The sequence below is a fragment of the Pongo abelii genome, chromosome 15 (assembly GCF_028885655.2).
Source record: "Pongo abelii isolate AG06213 chromosome 15, NHGRI_mPonAbe1-v2.0_pri, whole genome shotgun sequence".
In the NCBI taxonomy this organism is placed as follows: Eukaryota; Metazoa; Chordata; class Mammalia; order Primates; family Hominidae; genus Pongo; species Pongo abelii.
The window spans coordinates 76,998,644-77,017,266 of record NC_072000.2 but is presented as its reverse complement, the minus strand read 5'-3'; the positions used below and the strand labels follow the sequence as shown (position 1 = coordinate 77,017,266).

At 47.5% G+C, this 18,623-nt stretch overlaps 1 protein-coding gene across 6 annotated transcripts in view; it reads left to right on the top strand.

Annotated features, from left to right (window-relative positions):
• The window catches only part of DPF3 (double PHD fingers 3), a 279,174-nt gene that overhangs the window by 140,594 nt on the left and 119,957 nt on the right, over window positions 1-18,623 (top strand). For all 6 annotated transcript variants that reach the window (XR_010137066.1, XR_010137068.1, XR_010137067.1 and 3 more), the window contains one exon: window positions 592-699. Coding sequence is in view for 3 of the 6 variants with exons in the window: in XM_054530783.2 (XP_054386758.2) it covers window positions 592-699 (108 nt within the window). In the remaining 3 variants the exon portion in view is untranslated. The remainder of the gene's footprint in view (window positions 1-591; window positions 700-18,623) is intronic.

The following is an 18,623-nucleotide window of genomic DNA, read 5'->3' as shown; positions in this document are numbered from 1 at the left end:
GGCTCTGCAGGTCATGTGGCCTGGTCACCAGAGTGGGTTTATGTTCTCATGGGGGCTACACAAGGCTCCATTTGCCTACAGTGAGCTGCCAGCAGCTGGGAGTGGGTGGGAGATGCCTTTGAGTAGATCTAGTGTTTTTGGTTCTGTCTCTTTGCGATGCTTCTCAACCCAGGCTGTCCATACAACTGACTGCTGCTCCATTTTGAAGGGAACCTGCTTAACCTGGTTCAGGATGGAGGGGCAGTGGATAGAGATCCACTGCTTTGGAGACACTGCAAAGGTCCCTCTTGTCTGAAGGTCCAGTTGGTGATCTCTCCAGGCAGGAGAGCAGAATTGGTTTTGGTGAAGGCAATGGCTCTCGTTGGCATAGGCTTGCTGAACAGCATGGTGGAGCTGACAGAGCCAGCGTCCTGGGGTCAGATGACCTAGATTCAGCCTCGCCACCACTAGCAATCAGCTTTGTGACATTGACAAGTCACTTCTCTCCGGGCTTCAGCTTCCTCTCCTTGTGAATGACAGGGTTAGTCAGGGTAGTTTCCAAGGCCCCTTCCAGCCTGGAGCCTTTAATCTTTATATTGTCTCTGTCCACAGGCCTTGCCCCGGGCCAGCTGTATACATACCCTGCCCGCTGCTGGCGCAAGAAGAGACGATTACACCCACCTGAAGATCCAAAACTGCGGATGCTGGAGATAAAACCTGGTCAGTGCCCTCTGGACCTTGGCTGGGTCTGTGATGGGAAAGGTGGGAGGACTGGGCGGGGCTCAGGACAAGGTTGGTTTGCTCCTTTGTCCATAGAGCTAAGTTTTCCGGGAGAGGGAACATGCCCACATTGTGCTTAAGGGTGCACCTCTGTGCCTGCTGAGTAGAAATATGACCACGTGTCCACCTGAGCTTTTCTCCCCTCTGGGTGTCTCATGCCTTCCCTTTGCTACCCCGGGAGGAAAGAAAGCAAGCAGGAGCAGCGTGGGCCCAGTTGCAGGATGACTTTCCTAACAGAACTGAAGGATGTGCAGCTCTTTCGGGTCATGTGATACCTTTCTTGTGGCCTCAAGTAAGGAAATCTTGGACCAGTTTGTATGTTTCTAAGGAGAAGAGAATACACCATGGACCCTCTACCCCTTACCCTGTATGAGCTTTGGAGCATCTTACACAAAAAGGGGCCAATTCACTAAAAATTGCACTTACCTTGGATGAGGATGGAAGAGTTTGAGATTACAATTTACCCGAGTGATGCAGATTGCTCTGAGGCCACACGGAAGGAATTGGTGGGGTTATGTCTATACTAATCTAATATATATATGTTTTTGAGATGGAGTCTAGCTTTGTTGCCCAGGCTGGAGTGCAGTTGTGCAATCTCAGCTCACTGCAGACTCTGCCTCCCGAGTTCGAGTGATTTTCCTGCCTCAGCTTCCCCAGTAGCTGGGATTACAAGTGTGCACCACCACTCCCAGCTAATTTTTGTGTTTTTAGTAGAGACAGTGTTTCACCATGTTGGCCAGGCTGGTCTCAAACTCTTGGCCTCAAGCGATCTGCCTGCCTTGGCTTCCCAAAGTGCTGGGATTATAGGAATGAGCCACCGTGCCTGGCCTATGCAGATCTAATATTACACTTCTGACTATTTGGCTGTCTTCAGACCTGTGTCTGTGTTGCAGCAAGCCAAGTGATTACCCCAGGCCCTTAGCTTTAAAGGCATCTTTGTTTTTGAGGGTGCCAGGCTGGGATGTGACTCAGGGTGATAGGGACAGTGCTGTTCAGTGGTGCAAGTAGAGTTGACATACTTCCTCCCACTGTCACCACAGCATTGCAGACTGTCAAGGCTGGCTGCCTGGCAATGGTACCTCACTCCTTCCTTTCAACACTGGTCCCTTAGGCTGACTTTGCTCTGCAAAAGCTCTACCTACAGTTCCAGGGTTACGACTGCTTTGATTGTTCGCTTCAATCCATATTTCACTTGAATAGAAGTTTTATTTGTTAGGGGTGAGCGGGTGCCAGATTCTCCAATGTGCTCTCTCCCAAGTCTCCAGGGTCCTTATACCAATTTATAGACCCTTGCAGATACTCCAGGGTGATGACCAAGATTGTCCCAACCGCTGCCTTGTTGCAGGTTGTAGGAGATCAGGGTCTCCTAGACCAGCATGATGCAATAGAAATATAATGCAAGCCACGTGTATTGTTTTACTTTGTCTAGTAGTTACATTAAAAAAAGGAAAAAGAAACAGGGGAAATGAATTTCAATAATATATTCCATTTAACCCAACATATCGAGAACATCATTTCAGCATGTCATTGATATAAAATCGTTTATGATCTTTTTTGGTACTCTTTTTCAATTCCATTGTGTATTTTACACATCCCCACATCTCTTTTTGGAGTAGCCACATTTCAAGCACTCAGTAGCCACATGTGGCTAGTGGTGACCGTATTGATCAGTGTGATTCTAGACCTACATTCAAAGTGCGGTCCTGGCCTGCAGCGGCAGCATCACCTGGAGCTTGTCAGACATGCAGAAGCTTGGTCCTTGCTCCAGACCTGCTGCATCAGAACCTGCATTTTATCAGGATCTCCTGGAGTGCATCCCCAGAATGCATGATGAAGTGTGAGAAATGCTGGTCTCGAAGACTTACAGGTAGCTAGGCTACACGTCACTCCAGCATGACCATAAGCACCAAAAAAGCCTTATGTAATTTTTAAATTAAAAACTTTCAAAATTTATTTGACTTTGAGTAGGTAATACAGTTACATGTACAGTTTTTTTTAAATTTTATTTTTTAATTTTTGTTTAGAGGGTAGGGTCACGCTCTGTTGCCCAGTCTGGTGTGCAGTGGTTGCAATGAGCTCACTGTAGCCTCCAGCTCCTGAGCTCAAGCACCTCTTCCACCTTGGCCTCCTCAGTATGTGGGGACTACAAGTGCATGCCACCATGTCTGGCTAATTTTGTCTTTTCTGTAGAGACAGGGTCTCACTATGCTACCCAGGCTAGTCTTAAACTCCTGGCTTCAGATAATCCTCCTGCCTCGGTCTCCCAGAGTGCTAAGATTACAGGCAGGAGCTACTGTGCCTGGCAGTTATGTATTTTGACATTCAAAAGATAAAAGGATATACTGTATCATGAAAAATAAGACCTAGTCTCTCCAAAGGTAATCAGTGGTAGCAGTTTTTTTTTTTTTTTTTTTTTTTTTTGAGATTCCTTGAAGAGATAATCCAAGCATGCACCAGGAATTAAATCTATCTGACTTTCCCTCCTCTTTTTACACAGCACAATCACTTTGGATTTTGCACTTTTCAATTAAAAATGTGCCTTAGATATTGTCCACAGCAAAATATAAAGAGTTTCATTTCGTTTTTGTAATTACATAATATTCCATTGTATGAATGTACCACAATTTGTCTAACTAGGCTGTTCTCAATTTTTGTTTCTAAATTTTCCAATTTAACCAGTGATGCAATGAATATTTTGCATGTATATGAGGATGTCTCATATGTAAGTTGTCAATTTAAAGGGTTTTATTATAAGTGCTTGACACGTTTTAAATTATTAGTCTTTATTCTTAACATTTCTATAAAAAGTCTTGGTTAAGAACAACTTATATTGGACTAATTAGGTCTTCTTTTATAGAAGCAAAGACATTTAGCACTATACGATACCTTAGATATCACTAACTGATTCTTTATTTTATTGGAGTCTAGACAGTTTAAAAAACTTGTTCAAAGTCACACAGCAATTTGTGTGGGTCCAGCAGAGAATCTAGGTTGCCTGATTTCCCTGTTCAATGCTTTTTCTGCTTCCTCATACTATTGATAGGTACACTAACTTAAAGAAACTTTAGCAAGCCTTCTTCTCTTAAAACCTTTATTTTATGATTATAAAACAATATATAAATTATTAAAATAACCAAGAGATAGTTGGAATTCCTTTAGTTATAAACATTAGAAGCTCAAGTCAAACTATCTTAAGCAGAAAAAGGGGAGTTGGCTCATGTACCAGTAAATCCCAGGGTTTATCCTGGTTTCAGGCATAGCTGCCTCCAGGTGCTCAAGCATAGTGAGCATAGCGAGGGCTACATGTCTCTCTTTACCTCTCTCTCTCTTTCTTTCTTTTTCTTTTCTTTTTTTTTTTTTAAACAGGGTCTCACTCTGTCACCCTGGCTGCAGTGGCACGATCACAGCTTACTGCAGCCTCAGCTTCCCCAGATGGCAGCAGGCAAAGAGAGAGCTTGTGTAGAGAAACTCTTGTTTTTAAAACCATCAGATCTTGTGAGACCCATTCACTAGAATGAGAACAGCATGGGAAAGACCCACCCCCATGATTCAGTCATCTCCCACTGGGTCCTTCCCACAACGTGGGAATTAGGGGAGCTACAAGATGAGATTTGCCTGGGGACACAGGGCCAAGCCATATCATTCTGCCCCTCCCTGCTCCCAAATCTCATATCTTCATATTTCAAAACCAATCATGACTTCCTAACAGTCTTCCAAAGTCTCAACTCATTTCAGCATTAACTCAGAAGTCCACAGTCCAAAGTCTCATCCAAGATAACGCAAGTGCTTTTGCCTATGAACCTGTAAAATCAGAAGCAAGTTAGTTAGTTCCTAGATACAATGGGGGTATAGGCACTGGGTAAATACAGCCATTCCAAGTGGGAGAAATTGGCCAAAACAAAGGGGCTACAGACCCCATGCAAGTTCAAAATCCAGCATGGCAGTCAAATCTTAAAACTCCAAAATGATCTCCTTTGACTCCATGTCTCATATCCAGGTCATGCTGATGCAAGAGGTGAGTTCCCATGATCTTGGGCAACTCCACCCCTGTGGCTTTGCAGGGTATAGCCTTTCTCATGGCTGCTTTCATGGGCTGGCGTTGAGAGTCTGTGGCTTTTCCAGGTGCAAGGTGCAAGCTGTCAGTGGATCTACCATTCTGGGATCTGGAAGATGGTGGCCCTCTTCTCACAGCTCCACTAGGTGGTGCCCCAGTAGGGACTCTATGTGGGGGCTCCCACCCAACATTTCCCTTTCACACTGCCCTAGCAGAGGTTCACCATGAGGACCTCACCCCTACAGAAAACTTCTGCCTGGGCATCCAGGCATTTCCATACATCTTTTGAAATCTAGGCAGAGGTTTCCAAACTTCAGTTCTTGACTTCTGTGTACTCACAGGCTCAACACCACATGGAAGCTGTCAAGGCTTGAGGCTTGCACCCTCTGAAGCCACAGCCCAATCTCTATGTTGGCCCCTTTCAGCCACAGCTGGAACAGCTGGGACACGGGGCACCAAGTCCCTAGGCTGCACATAGCAGAAGGACCCTGAGCCCGGCCCACACAACCATTTCTTCCTCCTAAACCTCCAGGCCTGTGATGGGAGGGGCTGCTGTGAAGACCTCTGACGTGCCCTGGAGACATTTTCCCCATTGTCTTAGGGATTAATATTGGGCTCCTTGTACTTATGCAAATTTCTGTAGCCAGCTTGAATTTCTCCTCAGAAAATGGCTTTTTTTTTTTTTTTCTACTTCATTGTCAGGCTGCAAATTTTCCAAACTTTTATGCTCTGCTTCTCTTATAAAACTGAATGCATTTAACAGCACCCAAGTTGCCTCTTAAATGCTTTGCTGCTTAGAAATTTTTTCCACCGGATACCCTAAATCATCTCTCTCAAGTTCAACATTCCACAAACCTCTAGGGCAGGGGCAAAATGCCCCCAGTCTCTTTGGTAAAATGTAACCAGAGTCACCTTTGCTCTAGTTCCCAACAAGTTTCTCATCTCCATCTGAGACCACCCTAACCTGGACTTTATTGTCCATATCACTATCAGCATTTGGGGCAAAGCCATTCAACAAGTCTCTAGGAAGTTCCAAACTTTCCCACATTTTGTTGTCTTCTTCTGAGCCCTCCAAACTTTTCCAACCTCTGCCTGCTACCCAGTTGCAAAGTTGCTTCCATATTTTCAGGTATCTTTTCAGCAATGCCCCACTCTACTGGTACCAATTTACTGCATTAGTCTGTTTCCACACTGCTGATAAACACATACTTGAGACTGGGCAATTTACAAAAGAAAGAGGTTTATTGGACTTACAGTTCCACATGGCTGGGGAGGCCTCACAATCATGGTGGAAGACAAAGAGGAGCAAGCCACATCTTACATGGATGGCAGCAGGCAAAGAGAGAGCTTGTGCAGAGAAATTCTTGTTTTTAAAACCGCCAGGTCTCGTGAGACCCATTCACTATCATGAGAACAGCATGGGAAAGACCCTCCCCCATGATTTGATCATCTCCCACTGGGTCCCTCCCACGTGGGAATTATGGGAGCTACAAGATGAGATTTGGGTGGGGACACAGAACCAAACCATATCACCTAGCTAATTTTTTTTTTTTTTTTTTTTTTTTTTTTTTTTTTTAGAGATGGGGGTCTCACTATGTTGCCCAGACTACTTGCAAACTCCTGGCCTCAAGTAATCCTCCTGCCTCGGGCCTCCCAAAGTGCTAGGATTATAGGGATCAGCCACCACACCCAGCCAGTCTCTCTGTACCTTTAACACTCTCTTCTCCTCATAGGGTAAGTGAGGGGGCTGCCAGCAGCTCCAGTCTCAGCACATACCACACCCAGCCGAAAGGCAGTCACCCTCAACAGCTGTGGCAGAGAAGGCCTAGGAAGGACAGATTAGCTGGTTGGGGTTATTTCCCTACCACAACAAATGGCTGCCACCCAGGGGGTGGGACACTCTGGTTAATCATCATCATCATAACCAGAGTCTGAAGAGCACGCTGTAGTTCATGCAGCATTTTCTTTCTTGTCAGCTCCTTGGTCCTTACCATAGCCCTGGGAGGTAGAGAGGGAAGGAAGAGGTAAGAGGGTTGTGAGCCCATTTTAGAGGTGAGAGAAATCAGACTGTGGACACAGCCAAGGAGAATTTGCTGTGCTGCTCATGTATCTGAGAAGCCCATGTTGGTGGGATTGAGGCAGGCAGCTATTTCTCGAGTGTTTGTGCCTTCTGCCTAAAGACATTTACTTTGGGCACACGGGCCTGCCAGTGTTTATGCCTGGCCTGTGGGTGAACATGGAGCAGCTGAGTTCACAGCTGGCTTTGGCCATGCCCCATTGTTGGGCCTGCCGTAACATGCAAGGGGAAGGGAAAGGAAGAACCTAGGGCTAGCGGTTTGCTGTAGCCAAGTCCCCACCTGCACATGGTGTCTTGTATCTGTGATCATTTGAGAGGCTTCTTCAGCCTCTGCCCAAGGAGGAGGCAGAAGTGGCTAGACCAGGTTTCCAGTGGTGAAAGTCCACCCCAGGGATGGGCAGGGTCCCGGGGAAGGACCCCATCTGCAGAGACAGGTGCTGGCCTTTGCGATGATCGGCCCTCGGGGGAAAAGTTGGGTTCCCCCAGGGCAGGCTTATTCCTTCACACCAGCCACCAGATGCTGCGAAGCAATGAACAGCCAGGGCTGGAATGAGTGACTGTCACATGGCAGAGCACCTTCTCAGAGGAACTTTATTCCCCTCTTTGGGTAAACAGACCTACTACTAGGCCTACTAAAAACGTAAAAACAACCCCCACAAACCCTAGGGCAGATGCTTGTCATTTCCCAATCGTCTTCTCAGTCTGAACAGCCAGGGCTGCGCCTGGCTCCCAGAATGTACCACCACGCCAGCCTGCAGCTGTGGGTGGTGAATGAAGAGGCCGTTGGAGTGCCCTGGAGTCAGTGGTAACGAGCCTCAGCCTGGTACCTCCAAGCAGCCAGGGCCCATCTAGAGAATGAGAAACAGCGCAGCCAAAGAAATGTACCCACTGTCTTCCTAGAGGTGACGCAAGTTTGCATTTGAATTTTTTGCACAGGCCAAAATTTCAGAAGAGTGACTTCATCCAGGGCCTTGGCTAGCCCATATGGTTTTGTTTGTGCAAAAGTGGAGGGTGGTGCCCCCTGGGGGGTGGATGTTTACAAAATGTATGATGCCCTTTCTGGTGGGTTAGTAGAGCACGAGCTAGATCTCAGCCCCTCTTCTGTGCACCTGGTGGGGGTCCCTTTGGGGGCACAACCTGCCCAACTTCCAGAGGCTCTGCCCTCATCATTCATAAAATGCAGTTTCTACTTGAGAGGACTCCTCCCTTTTTTTGGGGTATGTCCTCCCTCAGGAGGGTTAACAGGGCTAACTTGGGCAGTATTTTAAAATAACTATCTCTTATTTTTATTCCATTTGATTTGGGCTCAGGGAGAGCTCAGTTTTTTGGCTGATACTTCGTGCGTGACTCAGGATAGAGTCAATGGCCAGAGTCTCTGGAGAATTTGCTGCAAATTCCTAGGAGGTGAGGACCATTAGCTGGGTGGACTGAGGCTGACATTCTCAAGGAGAGGGGAGCAGGTGAAGGAAACAGAGATGGAGATGGAGGGAGAGGCTGTCTTTTACACATGCAATGGAATTGGTATGACCTTTTTAAAGTACAATGAATAGTACCTACCAGTATTTAAAACACACATTCTCTTTGACCTAGACATTCTATTGCTAGGAACTTATTCTATAAATAAATATATGCATATAATATATATTGGATATATATTTTTTATTGTGGCATGGTTTGGAATAACAACAAAGAATGGAAACTTCCAGAAGATCCATTGATGGGGACTAGTTAAATATATAGTACTTGTATATTCTATGAATGGAATATTATTTTATCCTTTAAAATAATGAGTAAAAAAAATGGAGAGATGTTAAAGATATATTGCTAAGTGGCAAAAAAAAACAAATTGCACAACAAAAAGCAAATTGTACAACATTGTATATAATCCTCTGGGCAAAACTTGCTGAAGAGCGATAATTTGTCCATCCTAGGCTGCATCTCTTTAAATTTATGGGAAGTGGAAGACTGAGTTTATGTTGGAAGAAACCCAACTAACCAGCCCACCCACCCTTGGTGCCCCTCCACACCCAGCCCCTGAGGATGCCTGTCTTTTCCTGTTCTTCCCTCCCAGCCTCCTGGTGTGAGCTCCCTTTGACAGAGGATGCTCAGGAATCTAGTTATGCTTAGGACTCTTGAAGCCCACCTGGGTTCCGCCATCAGCACACCCTGACATGTCCTCATCTTCTCGGGGAAGAGGGAGAATAGTCTGCCCGCTCTTCGAGAGACTGAGGGGCCACTGGCCTGGAGCAGAATTGTCTCAAGGCATGAGTTTCCTTCCACGTCAGACTTTCCTATGGGCAGTGAGGAGATGTCACAAAAAATTTATGCCAAAACTCAGCTTGTCCCTCCTGTATTCCTTTCTGTCCCTGCCTGAGTTCAACAGTGATGGGCAGGTTTCAGCAACAAAGTCCAGGGGTAAAAAGGGTCAGAGTTGTCTCTGACCTCAGGTCTGTGGAGCTCTGTCAGGAAACCAGGTCAGGGCAAAGAGATGGGGGTGCACGTTCAAGAATCTTGAGGGCTGTTGGAGAAGATCTGAGGACAGGGCCACAGAACCATCCTTTCCTGATTCAGTCCCCCGAAGCACTTTGCTCATGTGGGATGAGTGGACCTTCCAGGCTGGAAAGTTCGGAGCTGGGCCTGGGTGACATGGCAAGACCCTGTCTCTACAAAAAATACAAAAATTAGCCAGGTGTGGTGGTGGGCACCTGTGGGTGGCACTACTAGGGAGGCTGAGGTAGGAGGATCAATGAAGTCCTCGAGGTTGAGGCTGCAGTGAGCCATGATTGCACCACTGCCCTCCAGCCTGGGTGACAGAGAGAGACTCTGGCTCAAAAAAAGTGGGGAGCTGGGTCTTGGCTGACATCAAGTCATTTGTTCCTGGGTGAAATTATTCCCTCCTGGAGTGACTCCCAGTCCTGCTCTCCTCACCCCTTCAGTGTGGTAAATGTACCATCCCTCTTCTGTTTCTTTATTATTTGCTGAAAATAAAAATCTGTCTGCATGGGGGTAGAAAGGGCCTGAGATCTGGGAAGAGCTCTTTGGAATTTGAAAGTGTTCTTGGTGTCCCTGGACCTATGTGTTTCTCACGCCAAATGTCACCCCTCTAGTCAGTCTTGAATAAACATCTTGCAACCTCCTACTTGCCTGGGCATCTGAAGGACAACACACACAACATTATTTCTCCCCACTGACTGAGGACATTGAGTTCAGTGTTCTCTGCAGCTTGCACTTGGCCACAGAGGCAAACGCAAGGTGTTTCATGATGTAGACATCACAATTCTACAACATGAAGACTTGGGCAGGGGCCTGGTGCCAGCAAGGGGCCTCCCCCGGACCATCTCCCCCGGAAAAGGGCTCTGTCCTTGTGAAGGGGGAGTGGAGCTGGCAGAAGAGAAAGGTGGAGAGTAAATAGCCACCAGAAGGCCTGGGAGCACAGCAGATGTTGGGCAAAAGCCAGCTGATTAAAAAAGAGGCCTTTAACTTCACTTTCTTTCTTTCTTTTTCTTTTCCTTTTTTTTTTCTTGAATGAAGAAAAGACAAAGGCTGGAAACAAACGTTTACTTGTGTCCCCTTGAAGTAAATGCCCAGATAGTCTGCTTAGATCAATTTAGCATCTTTCAACCCCAGACCTTCGGTCCCCATGGTCTAGGATAGATATTATCTTCATTTTAGAAGTTGGGAAACTGTGGCACAGAATTAGGAAGCCAATTTCCCAGGGGATCCTGGTGATGCCAAGGACGGAGCCCTCCGGGGAGCCTGCTGGAGCTGGTGCCATGTTGCTTCAAGGCCCGACACACTCACTTATCCTGGACCCGCAGATGAAAAGGGCTTTACAGTTGATGCTCCTCCTGTACCTAGAATGCACCTGAGGCCTTGTCGATCGCTTCTGCTCCAGGACTCTTGGGGAGCAGGGTGGCTCTTTGCCACCCTTGCCGAATTCCGAGGGTGATGGGAGGGAGGGCAGCCAGGGATAGTGTTCTTTCTCTTGTATTTTTTCTGTTTTTGGCAGTCCTTCAATGACTGGGGATGAATGACCAGGATGATTGCCCCCATCCCATGTCATTGGGGGAAACTCAGACAAGAGGGCAGGAGCCCCGAAGATGACAGTGGCTTAAGGTGTCCCAAAGCAGAGAGGGCCATAGGCCGGCCAACAAGCAAGTCATAGGGACCTGCAGAGGGGTATCCCCCAAAGGGGTGGTCCAGGCGGAGGGACTTGAGTCTCGCCTGCTCGAGCAGGGGTGGTGAGGCCTGCTTCACCCTCCCAGGGTGCTGTCCCTGCTGCGCCGAACTGCCAGAACTCTACAGATGGGAGCAGGCTGCGGCCAACTTCCCCAGCTTTTGAAAATCCTGCATCTTAATTAGTTCCCTACTGCTTTTGTACATGGCCCACATTTTAATAGTCTCCAGGCTTCTCCACCATTTGCTCTCTGATGTTCGGTGCGATTTCTCTTCTCCTCAAGACAGTGCCCCTGGCTCCTGTGACACCCTCCCAATCCGGGAACAACTTAAGGAACGCCGAGGTGCCAAGCATGTAACCTGAGATTGATGAGCCTGTCAGCGGCTCCTTCTTCCCCCAGCCTTCCCCCTCTGCCGTGTGCTCTTCAGATGGATGAGCCAGGCAGGGGTGGGCAAGAAGGGGGAGATGGAGGAAGGCACCCGCGGAGCCTCGAGCCAGGTGTGAGCCAATGGACAACGCGACCTTCTCCCGGCCTGCAGAGGAGTCTGGCTGTGTCCTTCCGAGGGGGAAGGACGCTCCGGCTCCCACCCCCATCTGTCAGTGCTTATCTGTCTCTGGGCAGGGGGGGTTGCCTGAGCTTGGTACGGCTGGGAGAATGGATGCCTTCAAGTGCATCAGGGGGAAATGACCAGTCATTTATCTCTTTCCTGCAGTGTCAGAGCCTGCAGCCATCCATCTGGAGGCCTGCACCGGCAGCTTCATCAGCTCTGGTTGGCCTCATGAGAAGGGGAGCTGGAGCGAGGTGGGCAGGGCGTGCAGCCCCCACTCAGGCTGTGGCTATTACGTGCTGGAAGTGACCTGCTCCTTTTGCCTTCCTGTCAGTCTCAGGAAAGGAGAAGGGACTGGGGGACGAAGTCTGTGTGTCCTCAGCTCTGCTCATGTTCCCCAGCTCTGCTGGTGTTCTGCAGGGCTCTGGGAGCTTGGGCTGGCCGAGGAGGTGGGCTGGCAGCAGGCAGTGGGCAGGGCAGTGGCACGGCTGCTGCCGAGTGTCCACGGTCATGTTTTGCAGTGGGACCTGGCAGAGCCACGTGTAGAGCATGAGTTGTGAGTCTGAGGGATCACCCAGTTATGCCATCACCTGCTCACCTGTACCTCTGCCCACGGGGAGGTGGACACCTTGACGGTGAGGGCCCATCTGTTTCTTCAACTGTATCCCTAGCACCCAGCATGAGGCTTGGCACATAGTACATGGGCCGTAAAGATTTCTAAAGGGATGAGGGAAAGAGACATGTTTGGTGTTTGATCTTAACCTTGGAGAACATGACTTAGCTCTCATAATCTTCGCTTCACAGATGAGGGAGGCTCCACCAGAGAGGAGAAGCCTGGGGCCGCTGAGCTTGGCTTCCCTTGTGGTTCCCAGCCTGGCCTGGGGGGCCCAAGTGTTGCCATCTTGGCTGTTTGGTTTTGGGTTGTAGGGGTCTTCCCTGTCCAAATATCCTTGTTCTGCAAGAGGAGAGGCACCAAACAGGGATCACAGGCCTAGGTTCAAGTCTAGATCCTTCCAGCCACTGGCTTTGTGATTTTGGACAATTTCCTAACCACTCCTGTCTCAGTCCTTCATCTGTGAGATGTGGGTCGTGGTGGTTTTCGGGGTTATTCTGAGAGGCATGTGGGATGGAGGGTGGAGGACTTGGCAAGTGTGAGGAGGCACTGTGATTCCACCTCCACACTGCACTGCTGGGTGGGTCTCCGCAACACAGTTCCCGTCCCCAGCACAGACAATGAATTTGCTGCAGACAGCTCGCTGCCCCACTGGAAAAGTGTGTGCCATCTGGCCCAGAATGGCAACTCATTCTGCCTTAGAGTCTATTCATTTTGTTGTATTTATTTATTTTTAGAGATGGGCCTTGCTGTGTTCCTTAGGCTATATTTGAACTCCTATGTTCAAGTGATCCTCCTCCTGCCTCAGCCTCCTGAGTAGCTGGGAATTCCGGCATGCGCTATCATGCCCAGCTCTGTCTTATAGCCTTTTAAAAGGCCCCAGTCTATAGATGACCTAGAACTTGGCCGTGGGACCCACCTTCACCAGAACCACAGCTTGCAGGACCTCACTCCTGTGTCCCAGAACTCAGCCCCGAGGCACCCATGGCCCAGGGCACAGAGATGAACTGGGAAGGCCTCCTCTCTGCTTTTACTACATCTGTTAAACCATGGTACGCCAGGCCAGGCCCATGTGGCTGGATCTTTTTCTCTGCCCTTGGCCTAGGCTGGTCCACTTTCTTCTTGAAGAACCATTCCTCCGTGGACTCACCCTGGTATGGCTTCACACCTTTGCCCCCTTTGCATTGACACCGGCCTCTCCACTTGGCCTCCATCCTGGTTCACTGGTGGGGAAGCCCCCTCCTCTCCTGGTTCACCGGTGGGGAAGCCCCCTCCTCTCCTGGTTCACTGGTGGGGAAGCCCCCTCCTCTCCTGGTTCACTGGTGGAGAAGCCCCCTCCTCAGGGGACTGCTCCCCAGTGCTTACTGCCCCCAGGACACATCTGAGAACCACAATGTAAGTACCATGAGGACAGAGCTCTGTCCATATCGTGCATAGCTCCCTCCCCAAGCACCAGACTCATTAAGAGGCTCCATACATTTTGCAGTAACTCCTCACTAGTCACCCCACATCTGCTCCGACCCCCTTCACTTATTCTCAGAGTGATTCTGTTAACATGTAGGCATCATTATATCATGCTTTGTTCAACACCTCCAGCGGCTTGCCATTGCACTTGGGGTGGACGCTAACATTCTTGCAGGTGCCTACATGACCTTCAGTGCCCCTGTAGCTCCCCAAGCTGGTCTCCTACCATCCCCCGGCTCACCCTGCTCCAGGCAGATGGGCCGGCTTCAGAGCTTTTGTGCTGAAGGCCCCTTTGCCTGGAACGTCTTTGCCTGGATGTCAGCGTAGTCCCCTCCCTCTCTTCCTTCAGGCTTGCACTTTCCTGGCCACATTTAAAAGTGTAACCCTCCTCCCATCATCCTGACGCTCCAACTTCTCCTCCTTGGCTCTGTTTTTCCTCCAAAGCACTGATTACCATCTGTCACACTGAAGGTTTCACTTGTTTGCTTCATGTATTGTTTCTCTCCTGCTAGAATATAAATTCTATGAGGGCCGAGATTTTTGTCTCTTTTCTTCAGTGTCATTGCCCCAGCACCTAGAACAGAGTCGATACATAGTAGGTGCTTGATAATTACTTGCCAAATGAAGGGATAAAGCAGGGTATCTTCCACTGTGGCTCTGCCATGATTTTTCCCCCCGAAGCTGCAGGAGCAATGGCCACCCTGGACTTGGAGCAGCACCAGCGTCTGCTTTCCAGCTGCATCTCATTCTCGGCCTCTTCCATCCTCTTACCTGCCTCAGATTCCGTTTGTTTCCATCCTCCCTGGGCTCATGCCCATGGTGGGGTTAGCTGTGCCTCACTCACCACATCTGGTGGTCTTAGAGGGTCAGAAAGGTGAGGGTTTTTTTTGCTGAAAAGCACAAGGAGAGGGAAACTGTAGGAGGTGGAAAGAAGGGAGCTCATACTTATTGAGCATCTCACCTGTGCCAGACACTTCATATGTATTATCTCCTTTGGCCCCATAACATTAGTGGGGAGTGGGTTTTGTTCTCCCAGTTTTACAGATAACGAGATCAGGGTCAAGTGTGTGCTTTAGGGTAATGGAGCTGAGAGTTCACCCCAGAGCAGCTTTTTGCACTTTCCGGTTGTCTGTATTTCTTTGAACTATGCATTTTTTTTTTGTTTTTTGTTTTTTTTTGTTTTTTGAGACAGAGTCTCACCCTGTCACCTAGGCTGGAGCGCAGTGGCATGATCTTGGCTCACTGCAACTTCCCCCTTCCAGGTTCAATTGATTCTCTCACCTTAGCCTCTCGAGTCGCTGGGACTACAGGTGCATACGATCCCGCATGGCTAATTTTTGTGTTTTTTGGTAGAAATGGGATTTCACCACGTAGGCCAGGCTGGTCTCAAACTCCTGACCTCAAGTTATCCACCCACCTTGCCTCCCAAAATATTGGGATTATAGGCGTGAACCACTGCTCCCAGCCTGCATTTTTATTTATTATTTACTTTTTTATTCCCTCCAAGCTTTATTAAGGCATAATTGACAAATAAAAGTTATATATATTTATGGCATACAGTGTGATGTTTAAATATATGCATACATTGTGAAATGACTAAATGAAGCTAGTTAATGTATCTATCATTCCACATTCTTGTCATTTTTTGTGTGTGCATGAGAACATTTAAGATCGACTCTCTTAGCAATTTTCATTACTAATAACTGGAGTCACCATGCTGTACAACAGATCTCCAGAACATATTCATCCTGTCTAACTGACACTCTGTACCATCTGACCAGCCTCTCCTGATTCCCCAGTCTTGCCTTTGGAAATGCTGCCCGCACTCTGTCCACTCCCACCACCCTCCCCGTCTCACCCTCCTGGTAGCTGCATTTACCTGGTCTGCTGGAAGCTCAGTGGTGAGCTTCCTTGGGCAGTGTGGGTGTTTTTCTGTATCTCGTGGTGGGGGAATGCTTATCTGTGGTCCTGATATCTGGATGCTGGAACCCATCCTGGCGTGTCTACTTAGGGGTGAGAGGGTAGGTGCAGCAGAGGCCATACGGGGGAGGGATGAGTCCTCCTGTTGTATGGATATCCTGAGATTCTAAAGCAAGTGGTAACAGGGCCTGCAGGGTGCAGCCTGGGTGATGGGTCCTCAATGTGAACCTTATCTATTTTGAGCTTTATGAGTCACAAAACAGGGAGTCAAAGGCAGCCAAGAAAGTGGCACCCCTAGGGAATGAGCAGATGGATCCCTGGGCCTGCCACCATCTTAGGAAATCAGGTCTCTGATCCCCCTCCCCAGTCTCTTCCCCTGTGAGGTGAGAGATAACAATACCTCCCTCCCTTCTCCCTCCTCATGAGTCTGACAGTCTGATGGGGATAAATGAAATAATGATTCTTAAGCTCCTTTCTCCTTCGTGTAAGTTGATGTATAAATCCAAGGAAATATGGTGAGCTTAACTCCTCAAAATAATAAGCACCCAGACGAGAAAACTGCACGTTTGTATTTTTAAAGAAAAACTAGAGGCAGCTAAAAAAAAAAAATTGAGCACTCATGATCTAGCAGGAGGATTCTTTGCCATTGTCTGTGGAATTTCTCCCTCCCTTTTGCACCATAACTCTATCTCCAGGCCCCTGCGTCAGAGAGAGCCCATGATGGATGGACGGATGGATGCGCCTTGTCGGGGTGTTTCACCACAATTTCCCTTGGGGCAGTCTGTCTGTTGGCAGAGCACACTGCCTCCCAAAAGATGGTATCTCTTGCAAACTCGACAGCTAACAGACAGCTCCTCTCCTTGTGTATTTCCCCAAAGAAGAACTGTCTTAATCTGTTTTCTATATGGCATATTTTATTATAATCCATATACGACTTGCAGGTTTCCAGTCCTCCATCCTGAGCCAAATAACGAAGGAGAAGGAGTCAGAGGCTTGGGGAGCTCATGACATTCGTGGCGTTTGCATTTTTAAATGACCTGGGATTTAATTACTCACTGTGCTCCCATGTTGCACTTTCAGACTCATCTCGCCTGCATCCTGTTAATGAGCTCGGTGGCTCCAACAACCCAGTGGAAGCTTTGCTTTCAGTGCGTTGGGTGGCAGGCTTGGGGCACCTATGTCAAAAGCTTGTGGCTTTGATCTGCACCCAAGAGGATGGCTGCCCTGTCTGTAGCCCTAAAGAGAAGAAGCCATTGCTTTTTGCTGGAAATTTCTGTTTTTTTTTTTTTGCTTTTATTTGTGCTTTTTTTAGTTGTTTTTAAAAGACTTTCTATGCTTCAATCCTTGTTTGTCTAGGAGGTTTTTTCTTATTTAGAAACCGATTTGCTTCGGTTTGCACAGAAGCTGTCTCTGGTGTGATGGATCGTGCTGGAAGTCACCCAAGGAGTATCTCTGTTCCCAATTAGAAGTAGAGGCAGAGCTGCTTACGGGGGCCCAGGGAGGCGGCTGGCTTGGGTGACAGCTGCTGCCGCTCTGGGGAGAGTAACGATCCATGGGTTTATATCCATGTGTATAAAATCAGGCTAATTTAAAGATGAATTATGTGTGTGTTTTGGACCATTTTCTTTTAATGTTAAAGGTTCAATGGCTCCTGTCGGGTTATGTGGGCCCCAAGTTTGTGTGAGGTTCAAAATGAGTACACTTTCAAAGAATTATTAAATCCTATATCCAGATGGGCCATATTCAAATAAAATTGGATAAATGAAATCCCTAAGGGCTCAATAGAAGTGTGTCTAGGACATACATTATGCAAGGGCTTGGACCTGTTACCTTTCTTCCTCCTTCACTCTGGGACCTCCTGTGGTCAGGAGGCAGAGTGCACCCTGTGTTTGTTTGTAGAGAGGGATGGCTACCCTTTCACTCTGACCTTGCAGGCCTTACCCATCATGCTTTGCAACCAGGGTTTGCAGTGATCCGCTAGAACTCTGCTCTTGGAATGGCACTCGGCAGCTATTACGTGGGCAACATTAAGAACCACAGTAAAATTCTTTCCATTTTTTGGAAGCAAAGTCATAGTTAATGTTACTTTTAATGCTGCAAACCTGCACTGTCCATTATGGTAGCTGGTAGCCACCTGTGGCTGTGGAGCTCTCGAAATGTGGCTAGTCTGAATTGAGATACACTCTAAGTGGAAAATACCCACCAGACTTTGAAGACAATGCAGATAAAAGAATGTAAAATTTTGCATCCATATTTTTATGTTGATTTCATGTTGAATGGTAATGTTTTAGAAATACCAGATCGGTTAAAATATCTTATTAAAATTAATGACACCTGACTTTCTTCCTTTTTCTACATGTGACTACTAGTAAGTTAAAAATTACATAAGTGGCCCATATTACATTTCTGTTGGACAGTGCAGCTGTACCATTGAAATCAAAACTATTCAAACTTAGGGAATAACATCTAGCATTTTTAGGATACTTACAATGTTGTAGATTCTTTACATATATGATCTAATTTTGAATCTAAGTTTTGAATAGAATAAAACAAAAGTTGATAAGCCTCATCTTCTACCCTATTTATCACACTAGTTTTTTTTGTGTGTGGATTCTTTGAGTTTCTTTATGTAGCGCATTATCATGTTTGATTGCCAACACTGTGAAATGGATACTATGACCACACCCATTTAACACATATGGAAACGGAGGCTTAGGTTACGTAGCTAGCCCATGGTCCCTTTACTAATACATGGCAAGGCTAGGGTATGACTCCAGGGCTGTCTGAAGGCAGAATCTATGGGAGCAAATCAACTATTGTGGTAATTAGGGAAGCAAGATGCCACTAAATGTCTCTGTGACCCTGGGAGAATCTCTGTATCTTTCTGTGCTTCACTTTCCTGTTTAAGGGATTGGACTCTCGATGCTATTGGAAATCCCTTCTTGCTTTTTCCATTTCACTTTTGCCATTTGGTTCTGTTTTCCCTCTTGATTCTTCTACTGTGCCTATCT